Source organism: Castor canadensis, chromosome 7 (genome assembly GCF_047511655.1).
Source record: "Castor canadensis chromosome 7, mCasCan1.hap1v2, whole genome shotgun sequence".
Classification (NCBI taxonomy): Eukaryota; Metazoa; Chordata; class Mammalia; order Rodentia; family Castoridae; genus Castor; species Castor canadensis.
The window spans coordinates 123,503,134-123,521,393 of NC_133392.1; the positions used below are offsets into that span (position 1 = coordinate 123,503,134).

An 18,260-nucleotide genomic window follows, 5' to 3' on the forward strand; every position below is an offset into this window, starting at 1 on the left:
CCGAAGTTCTTAGCTACCTCTGGGATTTTGCATCAACATTTTTTTCCTGGCACTTTTCATGATGGCTTCTTCTGATCTTTCAATCTGATTTCAAGGTTATTTTCTCAGGATAGGACTATACCCTGTTTAAGTAGAGCCCTGTTATTTTCTTCCATAGCAGCTTCCTAGCCTTTATCACAGTCAGCAATTATTTTACTTATTAAATGAGTATAAATGATGAATGACTTGATACCCAGGTAATTCAATTAATGTAATGATTCCTTTATTCAACAAGCATTTATCGAATATCTACTGAATGCAGGCACTCTTCCCAGGAGCTAAGGTTATAGCAGTGAGCAAAACAGACACAAATCTCTTCACCATGCAGTCTTTTTAGGGGATAGAATTAAAAGTGGAGTTAAGTGGAGTTCCAAGGGTTTTGGCTTGAACAATTGGAAGGATGGGAGACATGAGAGACCAAAAAAGATTTTTTTTGGCAAGTTAAGAGTGAGATGCCCTTTAGACAGTCAGTTAGAGATGTCAACTAAGCAATAGAATATATTGGTCTCCAGAGTTCAGGAGAGAGGTCTGGGATGTAATATATATTTGGGAGACATCTGAGCATTAATTATATTAATGAGAGAGACGTAGTTATATAAAAGGTCTAAGAACTCAGCCCCCAACATTTAGAGAGAGGAGGAAACTGAGGGATGGCCAGAAAGGCAGGAAGGATATAAGGAGACCTGGAATCAGGGAGAGAGGCTTTTTCAGGAGAAGAGAGTGATTGGGTGAATCGGATGCTGCTATAATGTTGAGTATGAAACTTGGCCTTTGGATATAGAAGTGGGAGGATCACTGGTGATCTTGACAATATCAGTTTGGGGAGAGAAGGATAGCAGTAAATCTCATCAGAAAGAGTTCAAAGTAGAATGGTGAAGAAAAACTGAACAGTGATGATCGCTATACTTCTAAAAAGTTACCTTGTTGAGGGAGGTGAGAAATGGGATATTAGTCAGAACTATGGTAAACAGTTTTTTTTTAATATGGGAGAATAAGAGTAGGTATGTTTATGGGAATGACCTAGTAGAGAGGGAAAATCTGATGATGTGGGTTCTTGAGTAGATGAGGGAGTGAGTTCTAATACACAGGTGGAAGAATTGGCAATGAATGCTTATCCATAGTAATAGAGAAGGTAGATGTGTGGGCTAGTGAGAGTTCTCTTCTGCTTGCTTTGATTTTCTCAGTGAAAGAAGAAACAGAGTCTTCAGTTGAGAACTAAGATGAGGAAGTGTGGGAGGATATAAATAAGACAGGAAAATAAGAGAGAAGAAGAGGGAATTAACTAGAAAAATATGGTGTGAGCTTCAGGCAATTTCACGGCCCATGTGAAGCTTGTGGTCACTAATTTAAAGAGAGCGTGAAGCTGGTAACTGAGGCTCGTGCTTTTAATCCCAGCTACTTGGGAGGCAGAGATCAGGAGGATCAAGGTTTGAGACCAGCTGGGGAAAAAAGTTAGCAAGGCTCCATCTTAACCAATAAACTGGGCATGGTGGTATATGTCTGTAGTCCCAGGTAATTAGGAGTCACAAGTAGGAGGATCGTAGTCCAAGGCCTACTCAGACAAAAATGTGAGACCCTACTTAAAAAATAACTAAAGCAAGAAGGGCTGGGGATTTGGCTTAAATGGTAGAGTGGTTAGCAAGTGCAAGGCCCTGAGTTCACACCTGAGTACTGAGTACTACCAAAAAAAATAAAGGAAGTGTGGTCAGCATGACTTTTTTTTCCATGTGTGTTCAGCTGAGGTGCAGGCACAGAGAAGGAGACTGAGCTTTGTTTAGACAAACCAGTACAGCAAAGCAAGGGAAGACTGAGATATGTATGTTTTATATAAAATTTTAACTGGGGGAAGGGAGGTGAGGACACAGTGTGTGAAAGAGGCAGTAAAAAGGGAGTTGAAGATCACAGGGGTGTTGAAGGTTGTTTTGTGATAGGAAGTAGGCAGTGACAAGGGGCTGCTTGAAATTGAAAGTAAAGTGTTAAGGAGTAACTGAGGTGGAAGGAGGACTAAATGTTGGGAAACTTTGATGTTGGAAGAAGCACCTATGTGCACACTGAAACCATCAAGAATTATGACTGATGTAGTTTGGGAGAGAATCTTAGTGTGGGGTGTATTTATGGGAAATAAGGTATGTATCTGGCACACAGTGGGTTCTCAATCAACACTGTTTAGTCATTTACTTGCTTAATATTTGGTCAGGACTCTGGGGCTTCTCCCTTGGTTACTTCCCAAGCAGAGCTTCTTGGAGTGTTGTGGGTTGCATTAGGGGTTGGGTGGGAGGCAAATCTGGAGGATGAGCCAGGCCCCAAGGGCATGTGCAGGTTCCTATTGCTGCTGCTGCCCCATAGCCAAAGGCCAGGTCCTTTATCAGACTAATGGCTGGCCTTCCACCAGAGCCACATGCCTTTAGTTCAGAAGTGGCAGTGGCAGATGGCAAAAAGTAGGTGGATGGAGGCATCTGCAACTGATCCCACAATCGCTGTATTAATGAGGTCCCATGCCCACTTTCTTTTCTGGGGCATGTCAGACAACAGTAGCTTCTTTTGCTGGGATAGTGTGTGTGTATGTGTGTGTGTGTGTGTGTGTGTGTGTGTGTGTGTGTGTGTGTGTGTATGTGAGGGGGGGGTGTATTTTTTTGGCAATGAAAGCTCAGAACCTGATGGAAAACTTCCCCTGCCTTCCAGTCCTCCCTCCCCTGGCTCCTGTACTAGTTCTGATGCACTCTGGAGTCTCGAGCTGTCCTGGCATCTCTTCTAGGGTTAGACTAATGAAGTAAATCTAAAGCGGTCCTTCTCTTGCATTTATGGGTGGGAAAACTGAGGCCTGGAGAATTTAGTCATTGTGAAGTAGGAAGCTCAGGACTCCATACACATTCCATGCCCTCCTGGTGTCTAGCTGCATTTCTGGGTTGACATAGACCCCATGAATAAGAACTTGGATTATTCATATTTCAGGTTCAGACATACATAAACATATCTTTTAGGCATTGAGGTTATGGGGTTATAGGCTGTTGGAAGCCAGACTATAATGAGGACCAGGAGTCTCCTGAGAGAAACATCACCATAAGTGAGAAAAGAGTAGGGTACAGAGGACCAGAGTAATCAATAGGTTTGACATTAAAGAGCACTAGTTGTGGAAGGAGGAGGAGGAGGCAGCTGTAGGTAAAGCTCTTCTTAGCCTGCTCTGCCCTGGTCCTGCTGGTGAATCCAAAAAACTATTTCACTAAATCTTTATGGATCCAAGCACCATGTGGTAGGACTATTTCTCATCCATGAAAGTTAGATAAAAGGGAGTGCATCCTTAATGGTGAGCAAGAGTGGGAAAGCAAGCAAGGGAGTGGGAGAGAGACACAGAAGCTGCTGAGATGGTCTAGTAGTGTGACAAGCAGGGGCCAAGATGCCAAGGAGCACTGAGTCAGGAGGTCAGGGTTTCTGGATGGGGGCTCCCAAGGAGCCTTAGGTGTATGGCGGCTCCCAAGGAGCCTTAGGTGTATGGCAGACTGATGCAGGCAGTGGTAAGGCAATGACAGTCTGGAGTCAGGTGAAGTGAAGCTCCTGGAAGTGGAGACACATGGAGGGCATTGGACAACTGAGGGCACAGGCAATGGCTAAGCAGGACAGAGTAATAATCGGACTTAAATCAGTGAGGCAAATTTGTGTAAACTTTTACATACAGCAGCACACATACGAGAGCATTCATATGGAACAAGGGAGAGAGACGGACTGTTGGGGGTCAGAGACAAATGCCTTGGGAGGTCTGTAAGCCTGGGGCCCCACCTGACTTGCTCTGAGAGTAAAGGAAATAAAGTGAGCACATCAATTAAAAATGTATTTATTGTTTAGCAAGTTCTAGAGTAAGGAGTATATTCTTCTCATGTAATAGGAGATCCAAAGGATACAACACAGGCCTTCTGTAGCAGCTTAGAGATGCCATTGAGGATGTTGGCTCCTCATGTATTTCAACTCTGCATCAATGCTTTTTGGCTGTTGTCTTCATGGCTGCAATATGACACCTACAGCTCTAGATGTTGCATCAGCATTCCAGGTGAGAAGGGAGAGGGAATGGATGGCAATGGCAAAGGGAAAACAGTGTGTCAGCTAAGTTTGCTCCCTTTTCAAGAACTTTCCAGGAAGACTCATCAGGGACTTCTTACATCTCACTGCCAGAGTTGTGTGATGTGGTCATTTCTAGGGAATCCAAAAGATGTTTTGTAGCTAGGCAGTAAGGAAGGAGGAGGATGGAATGAATTTGAGAAATTTTTAAGGAGATAAAGTTGGCAGGATTTGGTAATTGATTGGATGATTGGGAGGGAGAGGGGAGGATAGGGGCAGTTTAGGAAGAGTCCTGAGTTTCCCACTGTTAGTTGAGATATGGAACACAAGAGAAGGAACAGGTACAAAGGTTACAACTTATTTAAACCACACAGGAAATTGGTGGGACTTGAACCCAGGAACTGGGACTTAAATTCAGTTTTCCTGGGCCACTCCTATTTCCATTACCCTAGGTACACTTCAACCTCTTCCCTCTGGAGCCCAGAATTATAGGTCACTGATAGTGATTTTCCTCCCCAGGGATAATGGTAATATGATGATGGCATTTTGCCATCATTCTGAAGGTCCCTATGTGATCAGGGTGTATAAGGGACCCATGTTTTCACTGTTTCCAGGTGGTAAGGGAGGGCCTGGACTGAATATTAGCTTCTCCCCACAAGTATTCTTTCTCTAACCCTTGTTGTATGTTGATATATTAGTTTCTTGTTGCTGCTGTAACAAACCACCACAAATTAAGTGATTTAAAACAGCACAACTTTATCCCTTTCACAGTTCTAGAGGTAAGAAGCCTAAAATCAAGGTGTTAACAGATCTGAATTCGTTCTGGACTTTTCAGGGGGAAATCTATTTCCTTGATCTTTTCAGTTTCTAGAGGCAGCCTGCATTCTTTGCTCATGGACTCTTCCTCACATACTATACCTTTGTTTTCAGCATCTCCTGCTTCTGACACTGATCCTCTCACTTCCTTATAAGGATCCTTGTAGCTACCTTGGGTCCACCCAGGTAATTCATGATCATCTCTCCATTTCCAGAATCCTTAACTGAATCACATTTGCAAAGTTCCTTTAGCCATTTAAGGTAATAACAGGGTCCAAATGACTGTGCTCTCCCCAAATCCATAAATTCAGTCTAATCCCTAATGTGGTGGTACTAAGAAGTGGAGATTTAAGGAGGTGATTGTGTCATGAGGGATCGACCCTTAGGAGTGGGATGAGTGCCTTTAAAAAAGAGGCCTGAGGAAGCTTGTTTACCTTTTCACCAAGAAGGTACCATCTATGAGGCAGACAGCAGGGCCTCACCAGATAGTGAATCTACTGGCACCTTGATCTGAGACTTCCTGGCCTCCAGAAATGTGAGCAGTAAATTTCTGTTATTTATTAATTACCCAATCTAAAATATTTTGTTATGGCAGCCCAAATAGTCTAAAGCAAGTAACATATTCACAGGTTCAGGGAGTAGAATACGATAATCTTTAGGGGGTATTATTTAGACTACCATAACTAAGCACTTTCATTGACATGCTTTATGTGCCCAGCCTTCTGCTGCTGATGAGTAGAACACAGTTCTTGCTCTTGATGAATTTACAATTTAGGAGAGAAGGCATAGAAGTAGAGAAGTAGGAAGCAAATTACTCTATAGGGTAAGAGAGGCATTTAGAACCCAAGAGTGGTGGTGTCACCTGGTCTTGAAAGAGAGAGAGAGAGAGAGAGAGAGAACACAGACACATTGGGGTCCTATTATTTCCTTCAAGGGAATATTCCTAATGACCTAAAGACCTCTCACCAGGTCCAGTAGCATTTCTCTGTTGACTAAAACTCCAAAAACATGGGTCTTTGGGGGATGTTTAAAATCAAAACTAGGTCCATGGCATCAGTAGGATACAGACCCTGGAGTCAGGCACTTGGGTTCCAGTCCTAGCCAGCTCCTCAGTAGCTGTGGGAACTTGAAAGCTCCTAGTTTGCCAAATACCCTTGGGGAACTTTGAAGACCTCATTCACCTCTGCGTCAGCCATGGCTGTAAGAACCATTATCCCTAAACATGGGTTGGACATTTTGAAAGTTGGCCTGTCCAGCTTCAATGAGACTCAGATGGCCTTGTCAAGCATCATGGACTGTATCTTGTGCAAGGAGAACCCTGGCCTCAGCTATGCCTAGAGGCACATGAACCTGAGCATTGATATTTGCCACTCTGACACCTTCATCTACCCCCACAGAGCATAGCTGCATTCTCAACTGGGAGGACATGGAGAACATCTGGTGCTTCATCTTGGAGAAACACAGTAGGAGCAGGAATCTCTTCCCCTGTCACCCCTACCTCCTCCTGATGGTCACAGAGTGCCCTCTGTGGGTTCCTGGATTATGTTAGAGTTACTTAATGTTCCCTCATTGCTCCTGGTTGACTAGATGAAGATGTCCTGTATGCCTCAGGTCTGCTGACCGGTGAGATAGTCGACTCTGGCTATGGCCCAATCTGCATGCAGCCCTTCTGCCTTGGCCACCCCTTGCCCTTCAGTGGGAAGACGCTGGAGTTCACCAGCCAGGATCTCTCCTCCTATCTTGTCAAGAGTCTCTTTAAGGAGGATTGTAACTGGCACAATCTGTTCCAGCTGGAGCTGGTCCCAGAGACTCAGGTGAGCTAGTGCTATGTGCTTCATAACCTGCTCTAGGCCCTGGACTTCCACCAGAACCTGCCCAAAGGCTCAGATGAGAGCAACACCTCCATGGAGTTGACAACTATGCAGCGGTAGGCCCCTGATGTGTTCTTCATACCTGCAAAAGGCCCAGTATCTCCCAGGCCAGTGAGGCCTTCAGGCAATAGCTGCTCATGTCCCATGTGATGACCTGTGTGTGGGGGGGGACAGCCTCCACCCCCCACTTCACCAAGCACCTGTATAAGAGGCTGACCTCAGGTCACTTCTCCACTAAGGCTACCATATGGGTGACCAGCAACCGAAGCTTCAGTATCCTGCTAGATGCACCTGTTGTGGGTCACCTACAGGTCTGAGTAGATGCCCAGAGAGAAGTATGTTGAGGGCATGTGGAATCTATCAGCGGGCTCCTAGCTCCTGAACCCAGGTGGATTAATTTCAGTGAATGGCTTGGGCAGGAATGGTAGTGGATAGTTATTAGCCTTGGAATTCTGAGGTCAGCAGGGATTGTTTTGTGTTTTATGGTTTTTATCTTGTGTCAAGAGTGGGATCCAATCCAAGGGAAGACCAGCTTTCATTCCTGGAAACATTGCAGGGAACACTTTTTCTAGGGTGCTGTGTCATTGGGGTAGGAGTGACCCTCTGCCATATCCTTGCCTAATATTCTCTAGTTTTCAAGATCTTTGGGATATTCATTTTCAGTTGAGTGGATTTTAACTGGGGCCAGAAAACCTGGGCATAGCAGCTCATGACTGAACTCCCAGTTATCTGGGAAGTGGAGATAGGAGGATGATGGTTTGAGGACAACCAAGACAAAGTTAGTGCAAGGCACAATCTGAAAAACAAACTAAAAAGGACTGTGGATGTGGCTCAAGTGGTGGGGGACTTGCTTCAAATGTGTGAGTCCTCTACAGCAAAGAAAAAAAAAGGATGGAACCTCCTGATAGGCTCCCAGTTAGTTTGATTGGGAGATTGGGAGGGAAGATATGGGGACAGTTGAAGTTTCTGGTCCTATAGGCCTTTCCTGGCCAGGGAAGTCCTTTTTGTTGCAAGAGATCCTGGAGCACCGCCCCATCCGTGCCAGGGGATTGTTTTATATGTGCAAAAAGCCCACTTGTTTGGAATTAAAAAAAACTCAAGCTATAGCAACCACTATTTGTATATAACTTCACTAAAATTAACCATCATCATGATTAAGAGAAGATTTACTGGCTGGGACACACACCATTCCCATTACTCTTTTTTATGTTTAGGTTTTTTTTTTGAGATAGGGTGACTACGTAGCGTAGCCCAGGTTGACCTAGAACTCACTATGCAGCTTAGGCTGACCTTGAATTTGTGCATCACCATGCCTGGCTCCCATTACTTTTTTCCCCCACTGCTTTTAATTATGGTAAAGATCAAAATCCTTTCTGTGGCTTACAAGAGACTTGATGGTCTGTTCCCTGCTACCCTCTCACTCCAGCACCATTTCCTCCCTCTACAGCTGAGTCACAGTTCCTTCCAGCATCTCAGTTGGGCCTCGTTCTCCCCTTCACTCTGGCTCTTTGCACATGCTGTTGTCCCTGAGGTAGGACACTGTCTTCAGCCTTCAGAGATCAGCTCAGATGCCACAGTCTCAAAATAATGGCTACATTATTTTCCACATGCCTTGTCTTTGTAATAAAATGCTACATTTCCATTTTGTTTGTGTATGGTATTACAACCCACTACACAGTGTTACATACAAAAAAGGTGCAAGGAAAAAAACCCAGCAAACTGGTCATGTCTAATACCATGTCACTAGCTCAGTGCCTGGCATATGGCAGGCGTTGGATTGGAACTAGACTTCTTCGTGCCTGTTTCTGTTAGATGTGAGATGGGGTTTATGTTATGTGCCTGTTAGGATTGTTCTGAGAACTCAGGGGCAATAAAAGGTGTGAAAAGGATGCTCAGAGGTGCCATCATCTCTTGGGGACACCCATGGGGCTAGATCCAAGGGCAGCTTACCTTCCTGTCTTATCCTCACTTCTTTAAATCTCCGTGACTTTTTAGACCTGTCAACGATCTAATTTTATTTTTAAACACTGTTGGGCAACAGTGTTTAAAAACCATCACTGTTAGTTTTTCTTTGTCAATTCCCTTCTAAAACAATGTTATTGGTTCTGTCTTCTCATTTAAGATTTGGGGAGGGGTTTAGCCCCAGGCATAAGACATTAAAGTAATTTCCCTCTTTCCTTATATAACAGGACTCATATTCACCTTAAATTGAAGTGAGGACAGTTTGGTAATTGTTTTGGTTTTAGTTATGAACGAATTGGCTGGTCTCAGGGGTCAGACAGCCTTACGTTTGAATTCTTGCTTTGCCACCAACTTTCTTGCACAAAATACTGAGTGTCTTTTTGTGCAGTGTAAAAGATGGATGATACCTCTCTCTCAGTAGGATTAAATACATGTATAGTGTGCAGACTTTCACATGCTAGTGCTGTCCCTAGAAACAATTTCTTACATTTCAAGGGCTTTGCTGGAAACTCTTTGAAATAATTACACGGCATACTGGTGTGGCATCTAAGTCCACTTTGCATTTGAACCACTAGTAGATTAAGCTGAACTTGCGTAGGAAAACCTTCTGGTAATTAACCTGGGGTTGGGTGATTTTAAGCCAATTTTCATTCTGCAGCAGAAACAAAAAAGATGACACCACAGCAATGCTATCTCTTTAATTGAAAGAACACTTTTATGTTCTCAGGTCTATTTTAGTCTTAAGTGCCGATTATGCATCATTCTCTCCTGTTAACAGACACTTCTGTAAGTGATCTACACAGAAAGAAATATGATTCTTACATAAATACTGTACCACGAGAAATTATCTTATTACCTAATATGCCAAAAAGCTAATAAGATTAAGAAACAGTACAAGTCATTTTTGGACAATATTAAAACTTGATTTTAGCTTGTGGAAATAAAATGTAATTTCCTTTTATTATTCTCTTCCTCAGGTAGAACAAAAGCAGTGAAGGGTGTAAGGATATTATACAGTTGTATTCTATGAGCTCTTGTTAAGGATGTAGGAAGGATCCAGGTAGGATGGCCTCGAATTAAGATTTTAATGACACCCATTTAGAAAACACATTCTTTCTATTAATGATATTCTGTCATGTATGGTTGTTGAATAACATGTGAAAGTAAAAGAAGTTTCTTACTCAGTTGTACAAATATTGACTTCTGTGTATTTGCGTGTATATGACCATTAAGGAATAAATGCATATATAGTAACTATAGAACTAAGGAAAAAAATTTAAAGGGATAACCATTTCCTGAATTATGTACTGTAAAAAGTGACTGTGCCAAATTTTGACAAGGTTAAGATATTCACAAAGTATCAGCCCCACAAACTGTGTGAGTTTCAAATGTAGTTTTAAACCTTGTTCTCTGGGGGCTAAATGTCTTATTTACAAATGAACAAATAAGGATTGATTTTGATGAAAGAAATTGGAACAACTCAAGTTGACAATACTTTGGGCTGTAATTATCATTTGATCAGTGTTTAATCTTTCGTAATAGAGGTAAGTAAGGGTTTTGATGCTGGTTTTGATGGTTATAGACACAAGCACTTTTTTTTACACTTTTCTTTCTCATCACTGTTGACAGAAATAACACTAAGAAAATGCTGTCAGCCTTCTATGACACACAATTTTTCATCCAAGCAAAACAGAATGTACCTAGGACCTCAAAGAAATTTAATAATATTTGCATTCTTGTGATTTGCTAATCTTTCCTACAAACACCTACAGAAACTATATGTGCTTGTCTGGAGATTAAAGATAACAGGCTATGCTTGCAACAAGATGACTTTTTTTTTATTAGATGTTAGGCAGACACATTGTGGCAATATTGGGAACTGTGTCATGAGTGTGTATGTAGAATATTCTTTTATGGATATTTTAAGGACTTATTTAAAGACTTAAATCTATTTGTGAAACTTTCCAGATAGATCTGTTGGAAGATGGGAATGAACAAGATGAACTAGAAAGAGTCCAACAACTTCTAATGTTCCAAAATAATGTATCCGTCCACATAAAGTCCACTGAGATGATCCTTATCAGGAGCAGAGGTAGTGGTGAGTGGTAACCATCACAGGTTTGGCAGCAATGGTTTTAGGCTCTACAAACATGTTTGTGAAACTGTATTGTCCCTGGGGGTGACTGTTTGAATGCTCATTTTTCTGTAGAAAAGAAATGCAGGGGCTTGTCTTTAAGAGGAAACTAAAAGAAGAACCTCTGAGTTTCAATATGTGAGGTTCAGGCTGACTTAGAGGTTTAATATTTAGCTTGGTTAATTAAATCCCATTCTATGCCTTGAATTTAATTATCCCAACCAATGTGGTAATTTAATATAATAATAAAAAAGGGGTTAATGAGAAATGGAAATATTCATCTGGATCAGTGGGGGCATTTCTTCTTGAAGTGTCAGTTTATAGATGGTGATGTTTTATAGGGTATTATGAATTTTCAATTAGTGAGAAAATGAAAACCAAAGACAGACAGTAGATCATCAATGAGAGATTGCATTAGGAAATCACTAAAAAGCTCGTTCTGTAAAGTTCAGGGCATATTTTAATATGACTTCATGATAAGGTAGGCAGCTTTCTCCTTCCTAGGTTGAGCTTAAATCATGTTCTGTCTACACTGTGTGAATAAATCCTTGTTTAGGTTTATTACTCAGATGTAAGAAAGTCAAATATCTGTGACTTCTAAACAACAGCAAGTGCAACAATAAAAAGGTGACCTTTCTTATTTTACTGTCACTTTTCAATACAAATCTTCTGCTTCCTTCAAACTGCACATATTCTGCAATCTCAACACTGAGGAGCTGTGCAGTGGAATCAGACTCAGATTTAAGTCCAGCTGGAAACTTGTGGGTTGTTTTAAGGTACTTAATCGCACTGAGCCTTGGTCTTGTCGTCTGTGAAATGAGGATAATGCTATCTGCTTTTCTCAGATTGCTTAGAGGATAAAGTAAGAATGTAGGGGACACCACGCAGCCTGCCTGATACATAATAGATACTTTACAAATGGTGACTCCTTGTCCTCTGAATAAATCACAAGTATACTTATAAATGAATAACAGACACTAACATGTCATAACACCACAAGGAATGCCAAGTGTTCTGGCTTATCAACCAGGACAGTGCTCCTCAAACTTGAAAGCACCAGTGACTCACCTGGGGAATCTGGTTAAATATAGATTTGCATTCAGCCTGAGATTCAGCATTTCTCACAGGCTTCCAAATGAGGCCACACTTTCAGTAGCATGGAGCTAGAGCAATGACATCTGGGTACTGAGTTGACTTTGAGAGACTGGGTTAAGTTGCAAAACAGAATTTTACTCTCTTTTTTTTTTTTCCTGGTTTAATGATAAAAATGTCAGGGAAATCTGCAGATGATACAGAAAAAAAGTTTGAATGAAAATTTGGGAAGCTCAAATTCATTCTACACACTTTCATTTATTGTCTGGACAGATAAAGTACAAATAATTCAAACACAACAAGATTATGAAAAAAACCATTTACAATACTTTCCCTCAGAAATCATCTAAACTAGCAAGATTAACATGAAGTCATTCATTTATAACTAAAGTATACAACTGCCTGGTCCTAAGATTTTTTTTTTCCTTTTTTTTTCCCCCAGATTGAACACATTATAGAGAAGATTTTTTTGGTGTGCCTTTCCCATTAATGCTTAGCAAATGCATCAAAACTTTGCCAGCAAACTGCATTCATTATTAGCAGGTGACATAAAAAGTTTTCCCTGAATGTTGAACGAGTGTTCTCTGAACTGAAATCTGGTGTTTTTTTTTTTTTTTTCCAAAACCAAAAAGAAGAAAAAAAAAAAAACCAGAAAAAAATTTAAAGGAGGAGTCTATGATGCAGCCTTGGTTTTCATTATCTGTCTACCACTACAACGACTACCACAAAGTTTGCCTCTTCGGTGTGAAAACAACAGTCCTGTCTACATGCACTTAATGGGTTCAGCATGGGAAAAAACGCACAAAATAAGCACAAGTTATAAATAACCATAACGTTTTATTACCATTAAGACTAAACTTGTATTGAAAAGATTTTTATAACAAGACAAGAAAAGCAATAGCAAATTTAACTATCAACTAGATTATGCATAGCGAGTAACTGTTTCTATTACCCAGGGAAGAGCATGAACTCTTGTATTTTTTTTGTTTTGTTTTTGTTTTAAATATATAACCATACAAAGCACAAACATACTAAAATGATCAGTGCACTGGACGTGGGAGAGTGCTCCCGCAGTCATTTTGTTCCCTTAGCTCAGTTTTGTTTTCCCCAATCTGAATTACATTAAAAATAAAGACCCAGTTGTTTTTATTTTTCTACTGTGCAGTAAGAAAAAATATTCACAACAAACATGACAATATTTCAAACAATAGTTCTACACAAGTTACCTTGATACCTCTTTAACTGTCACTTAAATATCATAAGAAAACATTTTAAGACATATACAAACAAAACTAGCCAAGTGTTACAACTTAATAATAAATTAACCCAAAGGAAAAAATAACTTTATATATATATATATATTTATATTATATATACACATACACACACAACAGAATGACACAATAATATGCTTCTTCCCATAGTTTAAGTAAACAAATAAGTAGTCTAGCCAATCTAGCTATATTTGATCTCGGCCATAGGCATCATCACATCGGCGATTAAATAAATAAGTGTTTCAAGCAACATAAACAGTGTTTCAAATGTACCAACACAGCCCAATTCTATCAGCATGGGCTACAAAGTGAATTTGAAAATTGCTTAATGAATTTAAAGCAAATGTATCTTTTGTTTTCCTCTCCTAAACACATTACATTTAACTATGATACTAAGATATGTAAATAATTTCGTAGCACCTACTGCTCAAACTAAGGAAGTTTTAGATCAAAAGGAAAATTAATCTTTTAAATTTTTGTTCTGCTGACATCCCATACTGATGACTTAAAGAAAAACTGTCTTTCAACTCATCTCCTTGCTTTTGGGTTTTGACTGTGGGGAACTGTGGTACCCTGGGTAGAACGAACACTCCTTTCCCCTAGTAATTAATAATTTTTATTATTATTACATGCTATGAAAAGATATGAAGATCATCTGTTTATAGCCCATCCTTCAAAAAACAGTCTACGAATCCAGTTTAAAACACACATCTTGATCTCTAAAAAGTTACCAGTGCAGTATGAACGCGACAAAGTTGTCAATTTCCCCTAAATTAGCCAGTCAAAATATTTTTTTCTCAAATCCAGATTCTCTTGTAAAAATTCTTTATATTTTATAAAAATAGATTTTTCTTGAAACCCATTTTCAGCAAAGAGACCACCTCTTTGGCAACAATGTTAATGTTATTAAATTGTTAATGTCATCAGGTATCCCCCTTTCCCCCATCCCCTAACAGAAGACTGTTTTAGTTCACATGTTATAAAAGAAAAAAGGAAAAATAAAAAACTTTGCAAAAGTTTTTTTTTTCATTTTTACAATTTTTTAATTTTCCTCTTTAATTTGTGTGGGGTTTTCTTTTTTTAAACCAATCTGATTGGATCAACACTTTGACAAAAAAGAAAAATCTTTTTTTCCTTTCTTTGAATCCCATTACTTTGTAAAAATTGTTTTTATTATTTTTTTTTTGTTTTTTGTTTTTCTTCTTCAAATGAGCGAATGGTCATCTTAAAAAGACCCACCTTCAAGGAAGGTAGTAAAGTTAGCTGGCTGGGTAAAAATCCCTGCACATCGCTATCTATGTATATTATATTCAACAACAACAGCTATGAAAGAACATTCAATGCATCAAAGGTATTTTTTTTCTTTTTTTCTAAGCATTATAAAATCCTTTCCTGGTACACCTCAGGATAATCCAATGTTTTAATACTTAGGCAACACTGGCTTATAAAGTCCATGGTTGTATATAAGCCTCGAAAGGTTTGTTTCTCTCTCTTTTGTGTATGGGTGTGTGCGCGCGTGTGTTTTGTTCGTATATATTTATATATATATTTTAATCAGTAAGGACGGGAAATTCAGGACTTGTGGGCTTTGTTGGTTTTAAAGGAAACTTGCAACACTCTGTCTCCCAGGCGATACCCATTGAGGCTGGCGATGGCCATGGCTGCCTCGTCGTAGTTGGTCATGGTGACAAAGCCAAATCCCTTGCACTTATTGGTGTTGAAGTCACGAATGACCTTGACGTTGTTCACTGCGCCAAAGGGGCCAAAGAGCTGCCAGAGGACACTCTCGTCGGAATCAGGAGACAGGTTGTAGACGAAGATGCACCAGCCTGTTCCTGTGTGACCAGGGATGTTCATTCCCACAAGGCTTGTCATCCCATCAATGGTGATCGGGGAGAACCTGGCGGGACAAGCAGAAGGGGGGACTGGTCCAGACATCAGTCTGACCACGGATGACACACAGATGCACAGACACAGACATGGGGCAAAGGGCTGAGTGAGTGTTTGCAGGAGAGTCTTCAGGGTTTAAAAACCAAAATGCAAAAGCTAACATCTGTGGCATTTCTTCTGATGGGAATGGCTAGACAGTTGAGGCATGTACATGCCAAGAGAAAGGCTAGGTCAATTCCTAAAAGCCACGAGGGATTCCCAAAGCAAGATTTTATCATGGTTCTGTCACAGTATCTGCTCATCTGCTATCTCACCTTGACCCTACCCCACCTCCACAAGAGACTGAGCTTTTGGGGGAAGGGACTCTTCTGTTTATTCATTCAGCAGAGTACATACAGGAATCTCATGGACATAGTGACACAGAAAACACTCGATAAATATTCACTGATGGAGTAAGTGAGTAACTAGTTGATGTGAATGCTTGGAAAATGTCATCTGATTTTTTTCTTGGGCAGGTTAGGGGAGGGTTCTAGAATTTCTCAAGTGTACCATCTTTGCAGTCCCTTGACTTAAAGAGCTCTCAATATTACTAAGGATGGAGACACATGAGAATGGACAGACATGTCTTGTTATTATTCAGGTGAGTGGTTCATGTTCACTTAGCCTTTATTCAAAAGGGTTCCCCCACAAAACTTGAGCGACAATGATAGAGATACACAACTTCTTGATTCTATATTATCTGGAATTTATTTCTAAGCATCACTGGAACAAAATTTCAAGTGGTCTGTACATTTATATGTCTTGAACTGCTGTGCATTAGAAAAGCATAAAAATGCTATTTGCCCTGTTATAACAACTCAGAAGTCTTCTGTTTTTGTGTAATTTTGAAAGGAAAAAAAATAATCCTTCAGGTTCTATTCACTATCTGATAAAATAATGTGCTATCTGTGATAGATGCATCAAAAGAATTAATTAGGATACCAGTACCTACAACAGAACTAAATTTGTTAGTATTCTGTTTAGGACTGAATTTAAACAGGGATTTTTGACCCTATACACTGATTAGTAGCTTGCTTTTCATTTAGTTGAGTTTTTTTGGGGGGAAAAAGAGAAAGCAAAAACTCAGGAAGAACATGGGATAAAGTGTAAGCTAGGATCCTTTAAAAAAAATAAGCAAACATTCTTAGGGATTTGGAAACTTATTAAAGAATAGTTCTGTATCTAGCTAAAATTTAGATTATTAAATTGCTGCTAAAGATACGACATGTAACAACTCAAAACACATTACTTTTGCTACTATTCACTAAGTCCATCTTTCCTCTTGTTTAAAACCAACCAAACCAAAACAAAAAGTAATCATAGAACATATTCTTAGAAGGGCAAATGCAAGTTTAATTGCTATTTTTATTATTTCTAAAGACTGCCTTCCCAATGATTTCTCCCATTGGGAACTCATATACATAGAGAAATGTTAAGTATTTACTATAAGGCCAAGGTCAGAGCCAGCAAAGAGGTTTTAAACAGGATTTCCACTCTAATTGATGATGATTACCTAGAGCACTTAGGCAGAAAGGATTCCAGACCCAAATCTGAGTTCAATATGAAAAGAGAATCCTATTATCATCTAGTGCTGTCTACTCTGTGTCAGGCAGTAGAGGAGGTAGCAGCTTGCATGCCGAAGCTACGCCTTCCTGGTCTCACCTGTGTTATAAGTGTCACTCTTTTTGTAACACTTGAGGCTACCTCACTAGTCAGAGAGCAGCAAGGGATGGGACAGAGCTAGGAAAGATGTAGAATGCCTGGAAACAGGCAAGCAGTGTGTTAGACATGTGAAGATAATTCACAGTTGTCGTCACTGGTGCTGGGATTGAGATTCAAGAGGCTGGTGCTCTGCTAGTAAAGTCTGCAGTCAAGTTACTCCCTCCACTGTGCACTAGTTTGCAGAGTGAGGGTCCTTACCATGCATGCCTAGGAGGTGAAAGAATTGCCTAGACTCGGGAGTTTATGAGGACTATTAAAGACCACATCTCTTTCCCTCTTTCTCTTGGAAGAAGGGGAATTAAAGTATGCAGCTCCACTGAGCAAGAAGATGAAGACGCAACATTCCTAGCAGCGTAGTGGAGCTTACCAAAAGCGCATATGGGAATCTAACAGACACAGTGACATAGCACACCGAACTTCCTGAGATTCAGATTTCAGATTGGGTCTGGAATACCCTTGTGATTGTACTCACAAAGTCCCTGAACCCTTGACCCTGTTTGAGCCCCCAGCCCCATGAAAAGGCTTTAAATGAAAGAAACTGCAAGTTTATAGCCCACATACATATGTAACCAAGGGAAGAGTTATAATAACTGTCAAAACCTGTAACAAAAGAAACCCCTGGTTGAGGTGCACACAGATGTATGTTATTCTCGGAGGTGTGCTCAGAGATGCACACCAAAGTAGTGACCAGAGTCAGAAAGCCATCCATGCATTAATTCATGCTTTGGCCAGGGCTGGTAGTCCAAAATCTAATTTTTCCACTGAAAATTGCAAGATTGTCAGCCACGATTAGCAAAATGTTCTAATTTTGATTTGTTGGAATCTGCCCTCTTATCTGATTCTTGGCATTGCTAATGTAAAACAGTTGCTCTGCAACTTTGCAAAATCAGCCAGCAGAGAGTCAGAGCTTTCTCCCTCAGGGAAGCCATTCAGAGAACTACATTATCAAGGGCTTGGTAGCTGTGGCACCTGAACCATAGGAGAAGCCCACCTGCAAATAAAAGAAAAAGTGAAACACACAAATACATTTGTGTGCCCTAAAAGAAACAAAATTAACTGAGGTCTAAAATTAAAATTAAGAATTTGACATGCTGGTGGAAGAAAAAGGAAGAATTTAAAAAAAAAGTAAAGTTAGTGAATTAAAAAAAAAAATCTAGCCCCAGTCTGTGCCAACACGGACATCTGGCAATCTGTGGAGTTTTAATTACCTCTTTACGCCATAGGCCATATTAAGCAAATTGTCCAGCCTGCAAAGAGAAGGAGGGTCTCTGGGTTAATGCCTCACAGATGGCAAGATCACTCAATGGAACTATTAATAAGAATGCTCCATTTTCAGAGAAGAAAAGCTCCACAACTTTCCCCACTGCTAGG

At 40.3% G+C, this 18,260-nt stretch overlaps 1 protein-coding gene and 1 pseudogene across 5 annotated transcripts in view; one reads left to right on the forward strand and one right to left on the reverse strand.

Moving 5' to 3' along the window:
- Positions 1–6,099: 6,099 nt before the first annotated feature.
- LOC141424882 (actin-like protein 8 pseudogene) lies at positions 6,100–6,836 on the forward strand (annotated as a pseudogene).
- Positions 6,837–12,202: 5,366 nt separating this feature from the next.
- The window catches only part of Elavl4 (ELAV like RNA binding protein 4), a 138,405-nt gene continuing 132,347 nt past the window's right edge, over positions 12,203–18,260 (reverse strand). For 4 of the 5 annotated variants that reach the window (XM_074080178.1, XM_074080177.1, XM_020152494.2 and 1 more), the window contains exons 6-7: positions 18,098–18,136; positions 12,203–15,180 (exon numbers count right to left, since the gene is read on the reverse strand). In XM_074080178.1, coding sequence (XP_073936279.1) covers positions 14,811–15,180; positions 18,098–18,136 — 409 coding nt within the window. In that variant the 3' untranslated portion in view covers positions 12,203–14,810. The remainder of the gene's footprint in view (positions 15,181–18,097; positions 18,137–18,260) is intronic. The other variant, XM_074080179.1, reaches the window with a different exon arrangement.